This window comes from Bacillus rossius, chromosome 10 (assembly GCF_032445375.1).
Source record: "Bacillus rossius redtenbacheri isolate Brsri chromosome 10, Brsri_v3, whole genome shotgun sequence".
In the NCBI taxonomy this organism is placed as follows: domain Eukaryota; kingdom Metazoa; phylum Arthropoda; class Insecta; order Phasmatodea; family Bacillidae; genus Bacillus; species Bacillus rossius.
In genome coordinates, this window is record NC_086337.1 from 54,205,922 (window position 1) to 54,225,336 (window position 19,415).

The 19,415-nt window shown below is 34.5% G+C and overlaps 2 protein-coding genes across 4 annotated transcripts in view; one reads left to right on the forward strand and one right to left on the reverse strand.

The window, feature by feature from the left end:
- Positions 1-154: 154 nt before the first annotated feature.
- Positions 155-11,155, reverse strand: LOC134536162 (CAAX prenyl protease 2). Of its 2 annotated transcripts, XM_063375790.1 has the most exons (7): positions 10,905-11,155; positions 10,589-10,691; positions 8,126-8,264; positions 6,411-6,578; positions 6,031-6,099; positions 5,668-5,730; positions 155-4,713 (listed from the first exon to the last, which is right to left on the reverse strand). In XM_063375790.1, the coding sequence occupies exons 1-7, from the start codon at positions 11,015-11,017 to the stop codon at positions 4,511-4,513; spliced, it is 858 nt and encodes a 285-aa protein (XP_063231860.1). In that variant the 5' UTR covers positions 11,018-11,155; the 3' UTR covers positions 155-4,510. The 2 variants fall into 2 exon arrangements, with proteins under 2 accessions (XP_063231860.1, XP_063231861.1); XM_063375791.1 differs by having other exon boundaries at positions 10,589-11,039.
- Positions 11,031-19,415, forward strand: part of LOC134536160 (F-box only protein 11) — a 35,320-nt gene continuing 26,935 nt past the window's right edge. For both annotated transcript variants that reach the window (XM_063375788.1, XM_063375789.1), the window contains exon 1: positions 11,031-11,292. In XM_063375788.1, the coding sequence (XP_063231858.1) occupies positions 11,196-11,292 (97 nt within the window). In that variant the 5' untranslated portion in view covers positions 11,031-11,195. The remainder of the gene's footprint in view (positions 11,293-19,415) is intronic.

Genomic DNA, 19,415 nt, shown 5'->3' on the forward strand with positions numbered 1-19,415 from the left:
TGCCAACTTAAACTTTTGAAAGTTTCACATGTATTAATTAAATGTTTTTGAGCTACATCGATTTGCCTTGTTATTTATTGAATGATCCTCGTAAATAAACATTGATTTGTCTCATTACTTAATGAATGACCCTCGTAAATAAGAGCTGCAAGTGTATTGGGGTAGTACAGGTTTTATATAAACTTACAATTTACAGATTGCGTTTGCTAGGCAGCTACAAATGTAAAAATGGTAAACTTCATCAACTTTAAACCTTAAACAGTATCCACAGCAAGAAACAGTGGTTATACCCTGAGATCTTGGTTTTAAATAATTTGCCACAGCCTTCAGTATATGTATTTTTTTAATTTATAGAGAGACATAAACTACAGTAAATGGCGTTCGACCCTTGATGAAGTCAATGTTTATAACCTAATTTAACTATTACTGCAATTAATCATTATTTCCTCCCACCTGCTACATAGAGTCTGTTCATTAATACCAGACAACAGTGTACGAAAGCTTGGAAATGTATAGTTTATGCCTTGACACGCCAATAATTAGGATATATATATATATATTTCAAAATAGAAATTGTAACAAAAAATATACCAAATCCAAGATGGCAGGATATGACCTCCCTGAATGCCTCGTCAAGCCACAGAAGTTGATAAACAATCAAACTTTGTGCACATAGTTTCGTACATATCACAAGAATGTTTGATTGAAGCGAAAAATCTTAAATGTAAAGTTTATTGTTCTTTCAAATATATAAAAACTAACAACTACCTTTCACAGAGAAGATAATTTCTTTGATTTATGTCTCCCTGTGCACTAATTGTTCATTCAGATCACACATTTTTTCTGGACAATAATATGCCAATCCTCCGATCTCCGAAAAAATGGTTTTTTTTTTTTTGTGATAACTAACACAAGTAACATTAAATTTGAATTTCTAAAACATAAAATAAAATTATACAACTGCCTTTGATATTTTCACCAAAAAACAAAAAAAAAGTAATATATAAATATTACTATACTCTACAATAAGTACACTCTTCAGCACCACAAACAATTTTGTACATACAGCAGTACAATATAAGTATAACGTGATTAACTGTAATAATAATACAGAAATAAATAAACTACAACACAAAACCAATAAACATTTACAAATTTATAATCACAGCACTCCTTATAAAACAAATGAAAATACTACATCATGGCATCAGTATTTCCAGATTAAAAAAAAATAAAAAGTTCTGGCTGCATGAAAATAGCAGTTTACCAGTTTGTGCGTGACACTTTGGCTTGATCCACAGTAAAAAGGACTGAGTAACCTGTAAGCAGTGTTGTACTATCTCTAAATAATCCTTATTGACTGCATAAATTCAGAGCAAAAAAAAAACTATTTTAAGTATTTGAACTAACTACAAACTACTGATGATGTAATTTTGTTCAGTGGTCTTGTTTTATGAGAACTCATTTCTATCACAGATGAACGTAGAGACCATCTGGTACCGACCGACCTAATTTAAGCAAGCATTATACGTATTGTACGTGCAACGACTCCAGTGCTATGGTAGTTCAACATATTAACGTATATGATGTGACTGCTGATATACTAAACAGTTTTTAGTATCAGTGCATCATCTACTATTAAGTATGACTTTTAATGAAAAATGACTGTGTATACTAGATACTGTAGTTTTCTGTGGTATAGTAAGCTCTTATAAAGCTTTTTTTTTTTTTTATCAGGCAATATGAAGTTGAAACATGAAAGAAATTTAAATATTACAGTGTTTTTGAGAAGAGATATTTTTCCAAAGGTGAGTTCAAGTGTTCCGATTAAAATGAATCAACTGTACCCTAACTTTGAATGTTTTGTGTGTTTAAAATGAACTCAAGATTATACATGTTACACACGTACACATATCACTCAATATGTTTTTGTCTAGGCAGGCATCAACCTAATTCATGTACCGTACATGCTTAATTGACAGAATAAGCATCAGATGTGGTATAATACTGGCATGAAAAATAAAACAAATCATTCTGAAAAAGTTCACTTAACTCTGTGACCCAAACATAGAGTAACGAACACATTTCATTTATTTTCACGCTGTTTTTTTTTCCCCACTTACCTGCAAACAAAACTTGTGCAACATACACTGTAGTAAGGCAAAATTTACATATTTTTATCATTTTGATGACACTGGCAATAAATTGCACTCACACAAAATTATCATTTATGGCAAGAATCTGATTAAAACGAAAACAACAACCGTAACACACTACAATCAGCAATAAGTAAATTAATGCAAAATTTGCAACCAACACAAAAAGTTTATAGAACTGTGCAAATACAGCTAGCTATCTTTTTAACACAACCAAGATGAAACAATATTAATATAACTGACATGAATTTAAAAATAAAAATGAATATTCTTCATTAAGGTTCACCTATTAAGGAAAATGTTTTCTGGAACATTGAGAATTATTGCGTTCTGTTTGAATACCATGGAAAGGTAATGCAAATTATGTATTTGCGAAATGGTAAACTCATCAATAACTTATAGAAAAAGGGTATATAAAATTTCATTTCACCTTACAGTCAATGTTGTCTCCTGCGTAAGAGTCTCTTACAATGGAGGTTGTATTATTACTGAGGTAGTATCACTTTGAGAAGAACATATCTGACTCCTTACCAATACTATAATTTCAATTATACCATATCAATGTTCGTTAAGCATTCAAATATTCATTTAACTAATTTTTTTATTTTGGTTTGGATGAATTTCATTGGGAAAATTTATAGAAATTAAAAAAGAATGTACTAAAATATGCAAAAAAAAAAAAAAAAACAGTTATTATTATCAACCACAGATTTTGAAATATTGCAAACACAGCAAAAAATTTCATTCATTTTAACAGTCTTTATCTTTTTTACTCTTATTTTCTTTTTAACACATGAGTTGTGATGCAGTATTTCATGATATAAAACAATGGTTGTTATATCTGAAACTCGTAAGAACGTTCTTTAATAACAATAAAATTTGCTTATTAAGACATTCACAAATTTTCTATATAATAACAGAATAACAAATTTCTGCTATACAGAAACTTTATAGGGGTGTATAAGGAATAATTGTTATAACAGTGGTGGTAATAAGTTTTCATTACAAAGATAATAAATACTACAAATTTATTTGTTGATGATACTTACGGGACTATGTAATATTTATTTATGTATAAAAATTTATTTCTACTACAAAACTACTCACAAACACCCATTAAAGTTTTACTCAAGTAAAACATCTTCTAAATTAGATTCCAAGATCTTTTGCAACCACAAACCAAACACTATTAATTCTTGTGACAAACTGAGTTACAATTATGCAATGAATGACTGAAAGTTAGTAATATAAAAATTAATTATTTTGTTTTGATTAAATTTGCACACGGTCTAGGTGCTCTAAGCGAGAGTTTGGTTAAACTGAACTCTACTTAGAGCAACATTACGATTTGGACTGCAGATAACGCTAGTGTCTTATCACCACTTCTTGCATGCTGACGTTGCATTCTTCTAGGATGGGCACTTTACAGACGGGTACTTCTAACTGTGCGCATGCAATGTTTTTACATACTTTTTGTTGCATTCCAGCCCTTAAAATGTGATTCCAACTTCGAAGGACAGGTACCAATTTGTGTGGCAGTATTCAGCAAAATAAACTTCAGTCTTAACAGCAAACACTTCTTCTCTCCTTGCTCTGTTTTTATAGAGTAGCATCACATTGTTAACAATATCGGCACGTGTATTTGGGGACATTTTTCAAAAAATGGCAAGTCCGTTTCAGTTAACATATCGGGAAGTCCTACCTCTACATGAAGTGGACTACATATATCATCACTTAGCAAACAATTCAGCCTAACTTACATTTTTAACAAAATTGACTTTTTTTTTGTTCCAACACATTCTAGAGCACGTTTCACATCCACTGGTACAATTTTTATGGCAAAAATTCTTGAGATAGCAGCACCATCGCACAAAAATAGAACCGCCTGAATACACAAACCAGACTTTCTAACTGCTGTAGGCTCCATCCAGGGGTTATAGAACGTAGTTGGTTACACTTGTTTCATAGTACAAAAGGAAGTATCCAAAACATTTTAGAATAATGATAGAATTACACTAAATACGTACATAATATACGTACTTGAAAACAAACAGTTTCTTGACCTTACTATAAAGTTACTGAAATGTTTGCTAAGCGAAGACATACTTTAAGTTCGTGAAATTTTTTTACCCCTTCAAACATTTCTGGTAAACCAGCTTACAATGATGGGTTGCTTCTTGCCGCGAAGTGTGCAAACTGAGCAACTGGCTGCGATTCGTGTTCACAGAACCATCCGCGTATGAAGGTACGTAGCCCCTAAGTAGATGATTAACGCACATTTCAAGCATGTCTGGTGGACCGCGCTGGAGACACGGGAACCTCGAGAGTGTGTGTACGTACGTACGAAGGCTGCACTACTTCCTCCAGTGGAGCTGGTTCCCGAACCAGGCCGGGTTCGTGAGCGGCACCAGCAGGAGGCACCACGCCGCCAGGCCCAACACGAACAGGCACACGAGGCAGGCCCTCCGGGGGTCCTTGTACGTCAGGATCTCCGCGAAATCCGGGAACCCCATGTGGTTGCAAAAGATGTGGGCCGTGAGCGGTGCCGCGAAGTGACCTGCGGGCACAAGGGACGGACCACGCCTACCGACCGGCACGGCGAACTTACATCGCGCCGTGTCCCCAACTGCTGAACCGCAATTTAGTGTGCGTTAACCCCTTACAGTCTGTTCGTCCACTGAAGTAGACTATTTGAAGTTAATCGAACCTTCAATGTGTGGGTTGAAGTGTACCTATATTCCAGCGGACATAATACTTAATGGCTGTGAAATAAATACGTTTTAGCCTACTTTTAATAATTATTACAAAATAATATAATAATATTATAATAATAGTGTTACGATTATTACCATTAAAAGAATAGTTTGGTTACCATAAAAAAAAATTAAAATTAGGTATACCCTAGGAATTGACAAAGTGCGAGTGAAAGCGTTAAACAGCACAAGACTTGGGACGGCACGGGGTCACTGTGGTCGAATGGTAAGATCACTTTCCTCCCATAATGGTGAACCGGGTTCGATTCCCCGTGCGATCGGACCAGGTTCCCCAGTGGGAAACCTAGCAGATGATACATTCTTTGAATGGTTCTTGCGATGAGTCAGATTGATTTTAAATGATTTTTTTTTCCTTGGACGTACGTCATTAATGGTCAAACTATACATCACAGAAAAAGTCAGTAAAAGACAAAAAAAAAAAAAAAGTTTGCAAACACACACACACAGAAGATTTCCTCAATCACTCTAAAATATCGTTACTAGTTTCTCTGTATTTTGTTAAGTGCACAAAAAAGGTGATTATTTTTTATATGTCTGGGAAAACTAAATAATTTGTCACATGGAGTAAAATGTTCAGATGAATTGTGCAATATCTTAACTGAACAGCCCGAGAATGTAGAGGAATACGGAGTCTATCCTAGAGTTTAATGAACACACAAATTATCCCCCCCCCCTTACATTACAAATAAGTACAGCAATTAAGTCAGCAGTTGAGCCTCGTAGGCAAGGAAACTCACCTGTCCTCACAAACAGGAATGCAGAGTAAGCACCAAACATAGTTGTGTACATGAACTGAAAGCCTGTTCGGAAGAAAAATAAAAAAAGTTTATTATACTGATTCTATAGCAACATCACACTTATTAACTGCAATATAGAAAAACAATTAGACTTATAAAGCACAAAATTCTTGAATACAACAAAAATAATGTGATAATACATAGTTATAATGTATTTTAACTGATTCATTCTCATCTATTAAATTTTCAATAAACAATTAATTAGTTCATTTGCAAAATTATATGCAGAATATGAATTAGTATGATTTAATTACTATATATATATTTTAAATTGAAAAAGTCTTAAATAGTGCACATACTTACATGAGACAATCAGTGCTCTTCGAAAGTCCAGACCATTCTTCATCCTTTCAACCATATGATGGAAATGGGCTGAAAAAAAAAAAAAACATAGAATTCTGTAACAGCATTAAAGTTGTTACACCATTAACTGCCTCACTTGCAAGAGAAATGTGTAACTTATAAAGGCATGGAAAATTTTCTATAGCTTCAATAGATTGAAATGTGACCCATTCAATTATTTGTTATGACAACACATATATACCAAAATCATTGCATATATTTAATAATTTTTTATCTGTTTTCCTGTGTGCACGAACAGTAACAAGTGCACATAATTAACAAAACGTCTAGTTCATTTGTTTGTATGTGTACGAAAGGGCAGACGCTGATATAGTCCTCACCCACGCCGAAGAACAGCGGGCAGACGAACACCGCGGTCATGGGCCGGAAGCACTGAAGCAGGAGGGGCAGCATGCAGGCACGAAACGTGAACTCCTCCGACAGGGGCGCCACCACGTGGTTACGCAGCCAAATCAGGTTCTGCAAGTTGGCTGCCTGCACGAGCGGCTCTGGAACACAGACGCACCGCGGACACGTTTCTCACGCCTGCCGGATGCCTGGTCGCATCTTGCGACTTACAAAACATTTGTGGTCTGGTCGCGTCAGTCACTTGCGTTCGTTTCTTCCGATGCGTTTCTCACGTGGTTGGATGAATGAGTTAGGACCCAAGTCTCGTCGACATCATCAGAGACAATGAGGGGGCAAAGAAATGAGAATGGAGCAATGACGGAGGAAACTGCTAAACCCAACCCATTTCAGCATCCACCACGAAAAAATCCAGGTTCGGCCTTGCAGCAAATTGAAACTGGATCACCTGAAGTGGCAAGACGTGGCTCACTCTTGTTTCGTTAACTTACATGGCTGTGGCCTCTTGTGCAATCCAAAACTAAGAGAGAGAAAACTTTTTGTAACATCAGAAAATCCCTCAAGAAAATAACAATTTTAAATAGTTAATGCACAAAAAATAATTTTGTTGGTTAGTTCAAATCTTACAGTTAAGCTCCTACTGTCCAGAATTGTCTCTGGCGCACATATGTAACCCAAGCATGGGATCCACGTGAAATTTGCAGCCCTAATATTTAATTCAAACACTAATTACATTTACTTTTGAAAGTGTATGCATTATCCAGCTGTTACAAAAAAAGTTTTAGTTATGAATACTAAAAATTGAAGAATTGTGAATTTAGAAGATGTATGTATATTGATGATAAAATTCTAAAGAAAACATAAAATGGAATGCCTACATACAGGCTAACGAAGCATCTGAAGGGATAGCTATAAAGACAAAAAAGAATGACCAGAAATGCAATAATTCGACATGGTGGGTGAACATGAGCCTTAACCTTCAGACCTAGTTTTATAAACTACGCAAGGCGCAATAGCATTATGTGAGTATTGGTCAACGTCCAACTTGCGTTTTCGAAGACCATATTCGAAGAGAAGTGATCTGGAAAACAGTCACAGATGCGGACGTTATACCAGCAGAAGATTACAATGTTATTTTTATTATACACATCATGTTTACACTCGTTGAACTTTTGCACGGTGAGCAAAACCAACGTTTTATTGTCAATTTATTGAGAGTTTCTTTTGTTTTCTACTGATTTACAAATTTTAGTTATAAACAGGGGTGCAACAACTAAATTTCCAAAAAGGGGGGGGGGGGGGGGCGGGCAATATACCTTATTGTAAAGAATCATCGATCCCCCCTATTGAAGCGGGGGTCCGGGGTTTCTCCCCCAGGAAAATTTGTATTTCAAGGTGAAAAATGGTGCTATTTAAGCAGTTTTATTATCTAAAAATTGATTACACAGCACTTTCTTTGTCCCCGTTTGACCCCACTTCAAGGTTTCAGAGGGGGGGGGGGGGGAGAAATACCCTTGCCCCCCCCCCCCTTGTTGTTGCACCCCTGGTTATAACGATCGGGTAGTATTGCGACTTGAGTGCTTTATAAACGACTGCAACTTTCTTGCATCAGCTGCATGTCGCGCTGTTGCGTCCCTCGCGTGGTTTGTAACCCCAGTGTCAGCCGCAGAGGGGACAGCCAGACACGTACCCGTGCAGAGTCTGCGGAGGCCGGCCAGGCCCTGAGCGCACAGCGGGCCGAGGAACAGCACCGCGGTGAGCAGCAGCGACACTGCGACTGCAGGGACCAGCCCCGTCGCCTTCAGCCCCAGCACGTGTCCCAGGCCGGCCTGCAACACACCACCGACTCCACCACGCTGGCCACTCGGGGCTCGCTCGCCGTCACGCCCGGTCGTTCCTTGCTGCCAAGATGCCAAAACAAAACTATACAGTGGTATTGAAATTATCAGCAAAATCTTCTACTGAAATGAATGGGTACAAAACTCCGGGACAGTATTTAAATTGTAATAAATCAAATAAAATTAGAGATATTGATAGTGCAGTATGAATAAATATACCTATATATTACTGGCAAAAAAAAATTAAGTAATGACTAATGAGTAAGAAAATTATATAAAACTATAATTAAAAAATAATAATAAATAGGTATTAAATAAATTTTAATGAATGCATGCAGGGTTTGAAACTTGTTATTTTCACAAATGAATTTATCAAAATGTTTGCATGTTTGCAGCTGGGAAAATAACTGTAAATAATTTGAAAAAATTAAAATTCTAAGGACAGAACCTAAGAGTTTACTGTCAAACATCGATGACGTTAGAGCTGTCATTCACTTGCACCCACAGGTTATAAATTTAATAAAACCTGCAAAAAAAAAACAAACTAATTTCATAGAACGCCAAAGAATATTAAGCCAACACTGCAAATTGAACTACAGTGAAAGGTGTTTAACGTGGTGTGTTCAGGACCACAGCTATGCAGGATTATCTAACGCCGATAGTTATAACAGAAATGCAAGATGCTAGAAAAGAGGAAACCCTGCACTGAAATGAAAGCAGGCAGTAATGATAACCTCTTGACAGTGCAATAATGTAACCTGGTGGCCAGGTCAAAATCCAGAATCCACCTGAACAAATCTCAACAGCACGAGCGGCTAGATAGGTGCAGGAGTACAGAACGTGACAAACCATAGCATGCCGGATCAAAGACCGTTCACAGACGGTGAATAAAAGTGTAGTTCATAATTACAAAATATGAAGCATATAGTGTGTAGCTTGATGAATCATTAAGTATGTTGAGTTGCAAATGAAAAGCGAAAACTCCGAAGGGAGGAGATTTTTGTAATGATAAATTTGAGCGGATTTTGTAAACAAAGGTAGACTAGTGTAACGAATGACCAATACCTATTTATTTATTTGTCACATGCCCACCAACAATCGAGAACTTTTTTCGGTGGGCACGACACAAACCTAAAGAATACAAATGTAGCCGCTGCAAGTGTGTGGGCACTAGGGTTCAGAACCGGAAAAATTCCGGTCCCCAAATTCCAGGGAAATCCCAGTACTCTTGATATATAGTAAAAGAACCAGTAATTTATAATTGATTCCCAGTTCTTTCAGGACTCGACATTGACAGCATAAAATTTCACTTTTATTGCGAGCTAAGGTTACTTGCATTTGATACTCTCCACTGGCGAGGAATAGCTGCCGGCTTGATGAGAGTCAGTCTGCCGTGCCACGCTCCTCAGCGTCAGTCTGTGTTCGGACTCCTGTGTGTGTGTGTGTGTGTGTGTTCCTGTGGTTGTTGTGCCAATGTTATTTAAATAGCAATATTTTTTTTTTTTTTATCAAAATAATAAATGTTATTTTAAGTTAATAATTCTATGATTTTTCATGTGTAAAAAATTATTTGTTAAAATTTTTATTCTTTCAAAGTTAAAGATTGAGAGTACGGCTGAGAATGAAGTGATTTGTTCACGTTAGTACATTATATACTTTGAGCAATAAAAATTTTTAACACAAATATTTAACTTTTTACTTTTGGTCACTAAAACTTGTTTGATCGTTCAAAACTAAATATTACTACTTCGTACACCGACTGCTGCACCATTAATAAAAAAAAAACTACATAGTACCAAAGGTACCGGGAATTCTTGGTTCCATTGAATACTAGTACAGAATTTCCCAGTTCTGAAAATTGGTTAAGATTCCGAATACTCTACGTGGCACTGCTCTCCGGTAGGCGCTACCGCAATACGCTATGTAGGCAGCCATACCACATACCTGCAGGGACCACAACTGACACAAATACTAAAGTAATAATATTTATACATAAACCCAAAAATAAACCTATGAATTTCATATATAAAACACACATGTTATATGTAAAGAAATAAATGATTTTTTCAGAAAAACAAATGAACTAGTGAATGTTCTTCCAATAGTGTACAACTATTAAATAAGATTTTCAAGTACGGACTATTTGATTTTCGCGCCATAGACAAACCAATTGCACATCGAAAAGTCCTACCCCTATACCTCCCACGACGAGAACTATCATTGGAATGGTTATTTTAACAGGAAAAATGGCGTATTATATAACTATTTACTATGAAAATATACGATGAACTAAGCACATAAATTAAAATACTTACGTTTTGGCGTTTTTCTCCTAGGAAGAGGTACAAAAATACCGGTGATATTAGCATCACTATAAACACACTTAAAAACCGTCGTTTAATTGTTGATGGATGATCTCTATAACATAAAATACATCATATTCTCTTAAAACAACCAAATGAACTTGGTGAATAACAGCCAATAATATATAACAAATTTATCAACGAAATTTCACAAGGATATTTTGAGCCTGTAATGAATGAAATTTGGCAACTGTGCCGGTACGTAAACTTGTAAATACTGTAAGTACCAAGGATATTAATAAAAATAAAATTCAAATAACGTTCGCACCTGTTATGTGGAGAACTCCATATGTACAAACTAGCTACGTAAATAACAGACAAACAGAAACATGCGAGAACTGGAGATAAACAAGAATAATATTTAACAACATCGTCGTCCATGATGGACAGTCGTATCACGTGACCTTTACATTCAATTTTTTGGCTTGAGGCGAGGCATCGTATTGGTTACCAGTACGTCAGTGCCGAGAAGCAGAAAATGGCTGAACGTAATGGTAGGAAGGTGTCCTTTGTTTAAGTAATTTTGAGTTGATTTAGTAAAGTAATAGGAAATACTAAAATGCCGAGCGCTTCGTTTACTTCTTCACGATCTTACGTCAGGAGATCTCGAAGGAAAGGTGCTAACAGGATTCCTCTTCCATCAAGAACAAGTTCAGGTGAGTACGAACTGTTTTCGTGTGTCGTGTTCAGATGTGGACTCGTCCTGGGTCCATGTCTTCTGCACCGACGGCTTTTAAATAATGATTCAGCGATGCAAAATTAAAATGTTGCTTTTATTTTGTGAAAACTTAGCTAGGCATTCAGCTGTATTGACAGCGATGCGGATTGTTTTTTGCCAATGAATGAAAGATTTCAATTGACAGCAGTTGATCAATTAGCCAACACTCAAGACCTATTTTTGCTGAATTAATAGTACGGGAGAAAACAATGATTAGCTTTCATTACTTAAGTTAAAACATCGTCATGTTGATTGTTCACCAATTGAAAATAATCTTAAAACGTCACTTAACAGCTATAGTGTGTTGAACTTTGACATAAAACACTTCATTAATTACTAATTGTGGTTTGAGTTTTATTTATTTTTCAGCCAGTAGTAACATGCTACCTGTTGCAGTAGCTTTATTAAGTGTATTAATATTTCGGGAGGTTTTATTGGTTGATTATTTATTGGTTTCTAATTAAACTTGGTAAATTTTTATCCATATTAATGTCTAGTCATCTGCTTAGGAAGTAACTCATCCTCAACTGTGTTTCATCTTTAATTCTTGGTTTCATGTAGAAAATTTTGTGATCCACTTGTCATTCCTTGATTTTTACCTAATATCTGTGAAGAGCTATAAAAGTTGGGTATCAATATATAGATATACTTAAATGGGCCGTGAAGTAAGTTTAGTCATTTTCACCAATGTTAAAATAATGAACATCATTCACATTATTCAGTAATTGTTTTGTATCACGTATCCAAGTTTATCCTTTGATCCTGATATACAGGTATTGATCCTGTGCTACTTGTCTTTTGCAGTTTTTAATTTAGTACGTTAAAAGATCCTGGCCAAAAAAACAAAAACTCAAATATTACAATACAAACAAATTATGGTTTTTCCTTATGTATCCAAGTTTATCCCTTGTTCCTGATGGCATGATCCTGTACATTTTGATCCTGTGGTACACAATGATTGCTGTCTTAATTTAGTATGTTAAAAGATCCTTCACATAAAAACTTGTTATATAGCAAATGTTAAATTTAAAAAAAATATATTTTTTATTTATTCAACTTAAGATCATAATTTATTTTTATATCACAAGTTTTTGATATGTACAGGATATTTTGATGCACTTAATGAAAACAGCAAGCATTATGTACCACAGGTTTAAAATGTATAGGATCATGCCATCAGGATCAAGGGATGAACTTGAATACGTGATATGGACCTTTTACCCATTATTCTTGATATAGCTTAAATGTTTTTTTTTTTTTTAACTAAATTTATGTAGGCTGTTTTATTGTAGGGAAAATGTTTTGCAAATGTTAGGTAATGCTGGAATCACAACACAATGTACGTGATGGTAATAAAAACATTTTCTAGCCAAGTGTATTAAGCCACATCTGTGACAGCAATGCCACAAAGTTTGTGTGCATCACATACTTTCCTATTCTAAAGTATTTCTATTTACATTGTGTTTCAAAATATAGTTTTTTGGTGTCTACTATTAATGGAGGTAGCATATTTGTTAGTTTTTAATCTTTTTTTTTAGCTAAATAAATTTTTAAAATCTTTGGAATAGGTTTGCAAAAAGTATATTATGAAAACAAAAAAAAAAAACATTTAATTTTTTTTTGGGTGTCAGCTGTGTTAAATGCGTAGTATTAAGAAACGTTACATATCTCATTTATTTTTGTTTGGTGTGCATTTAAAAAAAGTAATTTTTACAGTAATACAATTATTTTGTCTCATTGCAGCCTTTATATGGTAATTGATGATTTTAAAAGGCTTTCCAGAAACTAAAAATAAAAATTCTGAATATTGTAGTTTAGTGTTTTTGCTACTTCGTATCTCGGAGCCTGTTTTTTTCCTTCAGACTAGTTTTATTTCTAATTTTACATTTAAAATTATTGCTGCATTAGTTTCAATTTATGGTATAGAATTAAGGATATGATGCTTCAATTAGACTGTTGTGCCCTCTATGCTCGCTGTCCGGGAAGTATAGTGGCATAGATTTACAATTATAAATTGTGTAAATTAGCGGGAATTGAAATAAAGAGACGAGCAACACTTGGAATCATATTTTACATTGTTTTTCTCAAAAGTCTATAAACTCTTAAATTACATTGGGTATGTCAAGGCTTCTGTTGCTATTGCATGAAGAGCCTATGGTACATAACTGTGAAACACACTGTTTGTTAAATGAAGTATTTTACTAACCCAGCTGTCTTAAGTGCCACTTCTGCAAGGCTCAGTATGGTCAGATATGGTTTAACTTAACTAAACTAATTTAAATGATTTTATTTTTTTCTCAGCAGAGAGCCACATAAGGCGATATTCTCTTGATGTTGTGATTTTAATTCAACTGCCCGTATGCACTCAGCATGTTTAACAGTTGGTGAACTTGTTCCCTCACGTTGTATCAAAACAGTCAACAGCTACGGGAGTACAGGAAACTTTCTCTGGCAGAACGCCACAACTAGAAAGTTGGAAGCAAGGTTTAGAAATACTATTTCTCTTGGGAATGTGTGATGGATGGAAAAAAGTCAATGGGAGACATTTACTTTGCAGACAAAAAGGGATGAACCCTATATTGTTACATTGTAATTCGTGGCATGAATAAAATTAAGAGAAATTTGATTGCGGTTATAGAAAAACCAGACTAAAGGTAGGCTATGTAAGGAGAATTTTTGAATTAGAAAAATGTTCAGTAATTATGTGTTTTGAGCAGTTAATCTTATACTCTTGGGAAAAAAAGTTTTTTTTTAAGCACTTTTAAAACTGTCCATCTATTTGTTTGGAAAGATGTGCTCTAGGAATATTACAATGGTAATGGTTTTCCTCACAAACCATAACCTTAAAATAATACAGTTTAGGTTCCACTGTAAGAGTTATCCATAAGAATAATAATTTATCTGTACTGCCCATCTGCTAAGTTGAAAAAATAAAGAAGGAAGTAAGTCTGAATCTCAAATGTACAAGTTCATCTGCAGCACAGTTTGAAATACTTAATAACAGATGTAGTAAAAAAAAGAATTAGCTGCAATGTCATAAGAATATAGACTGGGAATAAATGGATGAAACATTCTTTGGTTATGTCGTGTCTCTTCCTTCGCCCTCACTTTTCCCCACTATGCAAACCTTGGCAGTTATCTTGCCCCTAATTAAAATGAATAAGAGAGGATTGTGGTTTTTATTTTAAATTATTAAGTAGAACAGTGTCAACCAAGATACTAGTATGTTTGAACTCTGTATTGAGACCACACAGAGTGATTATGAAACAAGCAAAGATGTTCCTCTAGAGTTAAAAGTAAAATAAATATTCAGTTAAGACTTAAATACAAAAAAAAGAGTGAAAATGTCTATGGGTGGTTTTTCGTACTACAGGACTCTTTGAGTTGTCCAAGAGTAGGTGTTTGTAAATAAATATCATATCATAATAGCCTTAGCTGACTAAATTTTCTGTTTTCTTTCTTTTTACCTTGAACATTCTTGACAAAGTACTTGCCGAGTGGAAAGTGCTAATAAGAGCTCTTTTGAAGCGAGGTCTTACATTTTCCTTTCGATCCCACTGATGTTGTTCATTCCTAAAATATTTGAAGACGGCATTTTAGACTAGATTTCTCCCTTTACTGTAGATTGAATGTTGACTCTTAAGCACAGTAATGGGCATTTACTTTTATACGTAGGCATACCTACTTTCCTAGTGATTTCAGCTGAACATTGTCATTGCAAAATCCGATATTAAATTATCCTGACATGTAGAACATTTCTGCAACTTGTTTTTTTCTCCCCAGTGTTTAGTCATATAATTTTTACTTTTTCACAGTTCGCATGAATTTCTACCATTATTGAAATTTTTTTTAAAAATTTTTATTTTAACTTTTATTACAGCCAATCTTATTTGACACTTTTTTTTAATGTGCATGATGATAGTAACACACACAAACAATAACCACGCAACTGTGTGTGCTGTGTGCAACACCAGACGGTCAGTGGAGTTCTTCAGACACGTGTGGTGTTGGTATACCTGCAGTATGAAGACATGTTCAGATAACAGAGGGACTGGGTACAAAGTACCATTGAAGGGAGTGTTTCTGCACTGGCACTGTATGCATCTTTGGTTGTGGAACTGTAAGGAGGTCTCGTGATGGGCATGTTCTGGTAACCTTACTGTTGTGACGTGGGTACAGACCTAAACTTACACACATGGTGGTGGTAAATATTGCACTAGATAGAAAGGAGCAGGGCCGGATTTAGAGGTCTGGAGGCCTCGGGTCAACAGAGGAGCGGAGGCCCCCTGGCCCCAAATTATCTTCCAAATAAAATGAACAATTTTTTTCAGTCGAGTTTTCCAATAAATAATTTATTGTGAAATCAAGTAGATTCTCTTAGTATTTAAAAAAACATACATAAATATAATCGGAGACAAGAATTGTATGAAATTATTGTGTGGGCCCTCCGTTTGTGGGGACCCTCCGTTTGTGGAGGCCCCGGGGTTTTCGCCTCGGTGGCGCTCCCCTAAATCCGGCCCTGGAAAGAAGTGATTTTGAATCATAAAAATGGTAGTATTTGAGCTGTATAATATGGTGTTCACATTCTGAAAAGTCTGGTAAAAGTGAGGGAAGTTGGCATTAGTCATGATAGTAATTTGAAGGGAAAATGTAAAAAGTCACGCGCCAGTCTGCTTTCACTCAGACCGTGGAAGCATTTTTTTTAGATGGTGTTTTAGTGCGTATTCATACATACTATAAAATGTATTGTACAAGTTTATATTGAATGTAAAAATAAAGTGATTAGTGAATGAAATTTGAAATTTTGGTCAGGGTTAAAGTAAGGAAATTTTATTTCAGACTTGCTTGGAGACACTGATTTAGAATGTGTTATTAGGTGTATTTATTTATTTATTTATTTATTTATTTATTTATCGTCTTTATTGGTGGCGAAGTTAAGGCGGTACACCTTTTCTTACACTTAACCACTTTTCTGCAATTACATCAAATAGTGGAATATTAAAAATTAAGCATGATATAAGCAGATGTTGACTAAATATTAAGAGAACAAATTAATATATTAACTTAATGTTCAAATATTAACTATTACAAAAGATTCAACCATAACTAATTTAAAGTAATTAAAAATTAAGCATAAACATACATAAAAAGAAAAGTGATTAAAAATATAGCAAACAGTATCAAAAAAATAGGTGCTTCTACATTAATGTATGTTAATGTATGTTCAGTGTGAAAAATATTATAATAATTAGGGTAGTGGATCATGCCAGCCAGCCACATATTCAGTAAAATATTTTCTAACTAGCTGTACCGGCCATGCGTTGCTGTGACTCGGTCTGGTTAAATGGAAAAGAAAGAAAAAAAAAGAAAGCACACATTTTTAATATGTTTAATTTCTCAATGCTTGTGGGTATACTATAATTTTTTGTTGTTTCATTGTCTATGCAGCTGTTGAGATTGTCTGGTTTGCCAACTTTAGAACACGCAACATATAATAGTCCATGTGAGAAGCAGTCAGCGTCTAGATCTAAACCACACAATTCTAACAATTGACCCTGAGCTAAGCAATGAAAGTATTAAAAATCTATGTTGTTATTTGTCTGTATTTTTATCAATTTTTTACCAGTCACAGGTGTGACATAAGTATGTGAAAAACACCCATGTATTTGAATTAAACGTTGTGTAAAAATTTCAAATCAAAAGGAACATTGAGAGATTTAAAATTTGAATGAATGAACATTTACATTTTTATTCATATAGATACATGACTAGCAAAATGTTGTGGTTGTGATTGCAGAGAAGTGAGTCACTGTTGTGCCACATAGGTTTCCAGTACCCAACACACAAGTGTATTTAATAATAAAAAACACACAACTCAGGATGGCTAAATCTGTTGCACTTACATTTATGAGAATAATGGTTGGGTGACACATTCGTAAATAAATGCAAGTTGAGTTTGTATTTGTAAAACTATACTAATTGATATCGACACATTTCTAACAAGCTGTACTAAGCCAGTAGTTTGATGGGGGGGGGGGGGGGGTGTGTGTGTTATCAATTTCCTTTCTACTTCACAGTCTACACTATCTGTAAACAATGAAGTTTTGTGCCCAGAAAAAAAATTTATTATAGAAAAATGAAAGTGTACTATGTTAATTGTACCTACAGACCAGAGCGTTCAAAATAACAAAATAACAGTTTTAGTAGGTAAATAAAAAAAATGTCCAATGTAGCATATCATAATGAGACTTTTATACACATAAAGGTTTTGAGTTGTAGTTGGTTCAGGTATGCATTTGCAGTGTGGAGATGTGTTAATAATCAAGCTAAGCAGTTGTGCCTCAAATCATAATTGGAAAAGACTAACTAAATCCAATGATAATGTATAAGTTGCCTAGATAACTGATAAGGTTAATAATGGTCGCAAGATATTTGATAAGGCAGAGGCTATAACTTGCGAAGCTAATGAAGTTATTTTTAAATTGAATACTTAAACTTGGAATGTGTAGTGTGCATTTTAAGAAAACATAAAAGTAAGCAATTTAAAACTACACCCTTCAAGATTTCTGTAGATATATGTTCTAATCAAGTGGCTGACATGAAAGTGGTTATTTTACTGATAGGAGTGTGTTGACCAAGAGATTGAGGTGTTAGCCTGACATTTCTTAAATAAAATCGACAGTACTGTAGGCTATGAAAGTTAAATATGCACACAGGCTTAAGTCACACACAATCATCAGTGATTTGTTCAAGAACAATGTTTGCGTTTATTGTTGACATATAAATTGGATGTAGTGATAAAAAGAATGCAGGAATGGTAAACAGACATACAAACAGAAAAAATTATAATTTAAATAATTTTTTTTAGCAGTTTAGTAATGTCTCCACTGTGCCTGAAGTAACAAGTCTGCTTATTGTCACCATGAGAAGTTGGTGTCTAATAATATTATTTATTTAATTTATTTTTTGATATGCACACCAATGCCATTAAAGTGCTGCAGAGATGTGCACAAGTTAAAAGGACAAACAATAATTTTTGGGAGAAGTATATTTTTTGACAAATTTTAAGATTGCCAGCGAACAAAACACCAATAGAGTATTTAAGAGCAGAAGTATCATCAGTTAAAAATATCTATAAATAAATATATCTATTGCATCAAGGTATTCAAATTTAAGGACAGGCTGGCCTGCATTTATTCGTTCTAAAAATTGTGTATTGCTTGAATAGTGCTATCTTGGCATCGCTTGGTGATCATTTATTTATAAATTGTGACATGCACACCAACACTCTGAGAAGAGATTACAGGGGTGTGCACGGTAAAAAAAAACAAACAATACACAAGAGACACCACAGACAAAGGACACAAAACAAAAAAATTAAAACCATAAAATTCAAAAATTCAAAAATACAGAAAATTAGTGAATTTAGAATAATATTAAATTTAGAATGCCAACAAACAAAGATACACAGTTAATTGAGTTGACTGCAAGTGCTACTAAAATAATTTACTAATTGGTTAAGTTTGTTACTATTAGGTCTAATCTATTATAATTGCTTATTAATCTAAAAATAATATCATTTTTGCTCTTGATTGTACAGAAAGTAGACGTTTGTCGACTATGATGTGCATATCATGGTTCACAACACACTGCCGAGGACACGACTCCCCTTGCAGACGTGATGCTCTGTATCAGTGTGTCGTGCTCATATCATCATAATTATTATACTCATATTCAAACTTATTTGGAAAAAATGACTTTATTTTTGACTTATAAAGCTTCTTTGTATATGGATTCTTGAGACCGCAGAGTCCTTAAAAACTTTTAGTTGTTTTTGTGTATGAAGAAAGACTCAACCGTTTTCTAAGTATTTTATTTGTAAACAAAACAAAATTAAAATGTGATAAGTAGACCCACAAACCACAAAGAAAAACTCAATAAATTTATTTCTCCTAGCCAAGAAGTCAAATATAAATAAAACCTATCGACAGAAGCAAAGCAATTTCGTTAAGTTTTATGTATCGAAAACAAACCGAAATCAGTAAATCTGTATATCCTAGC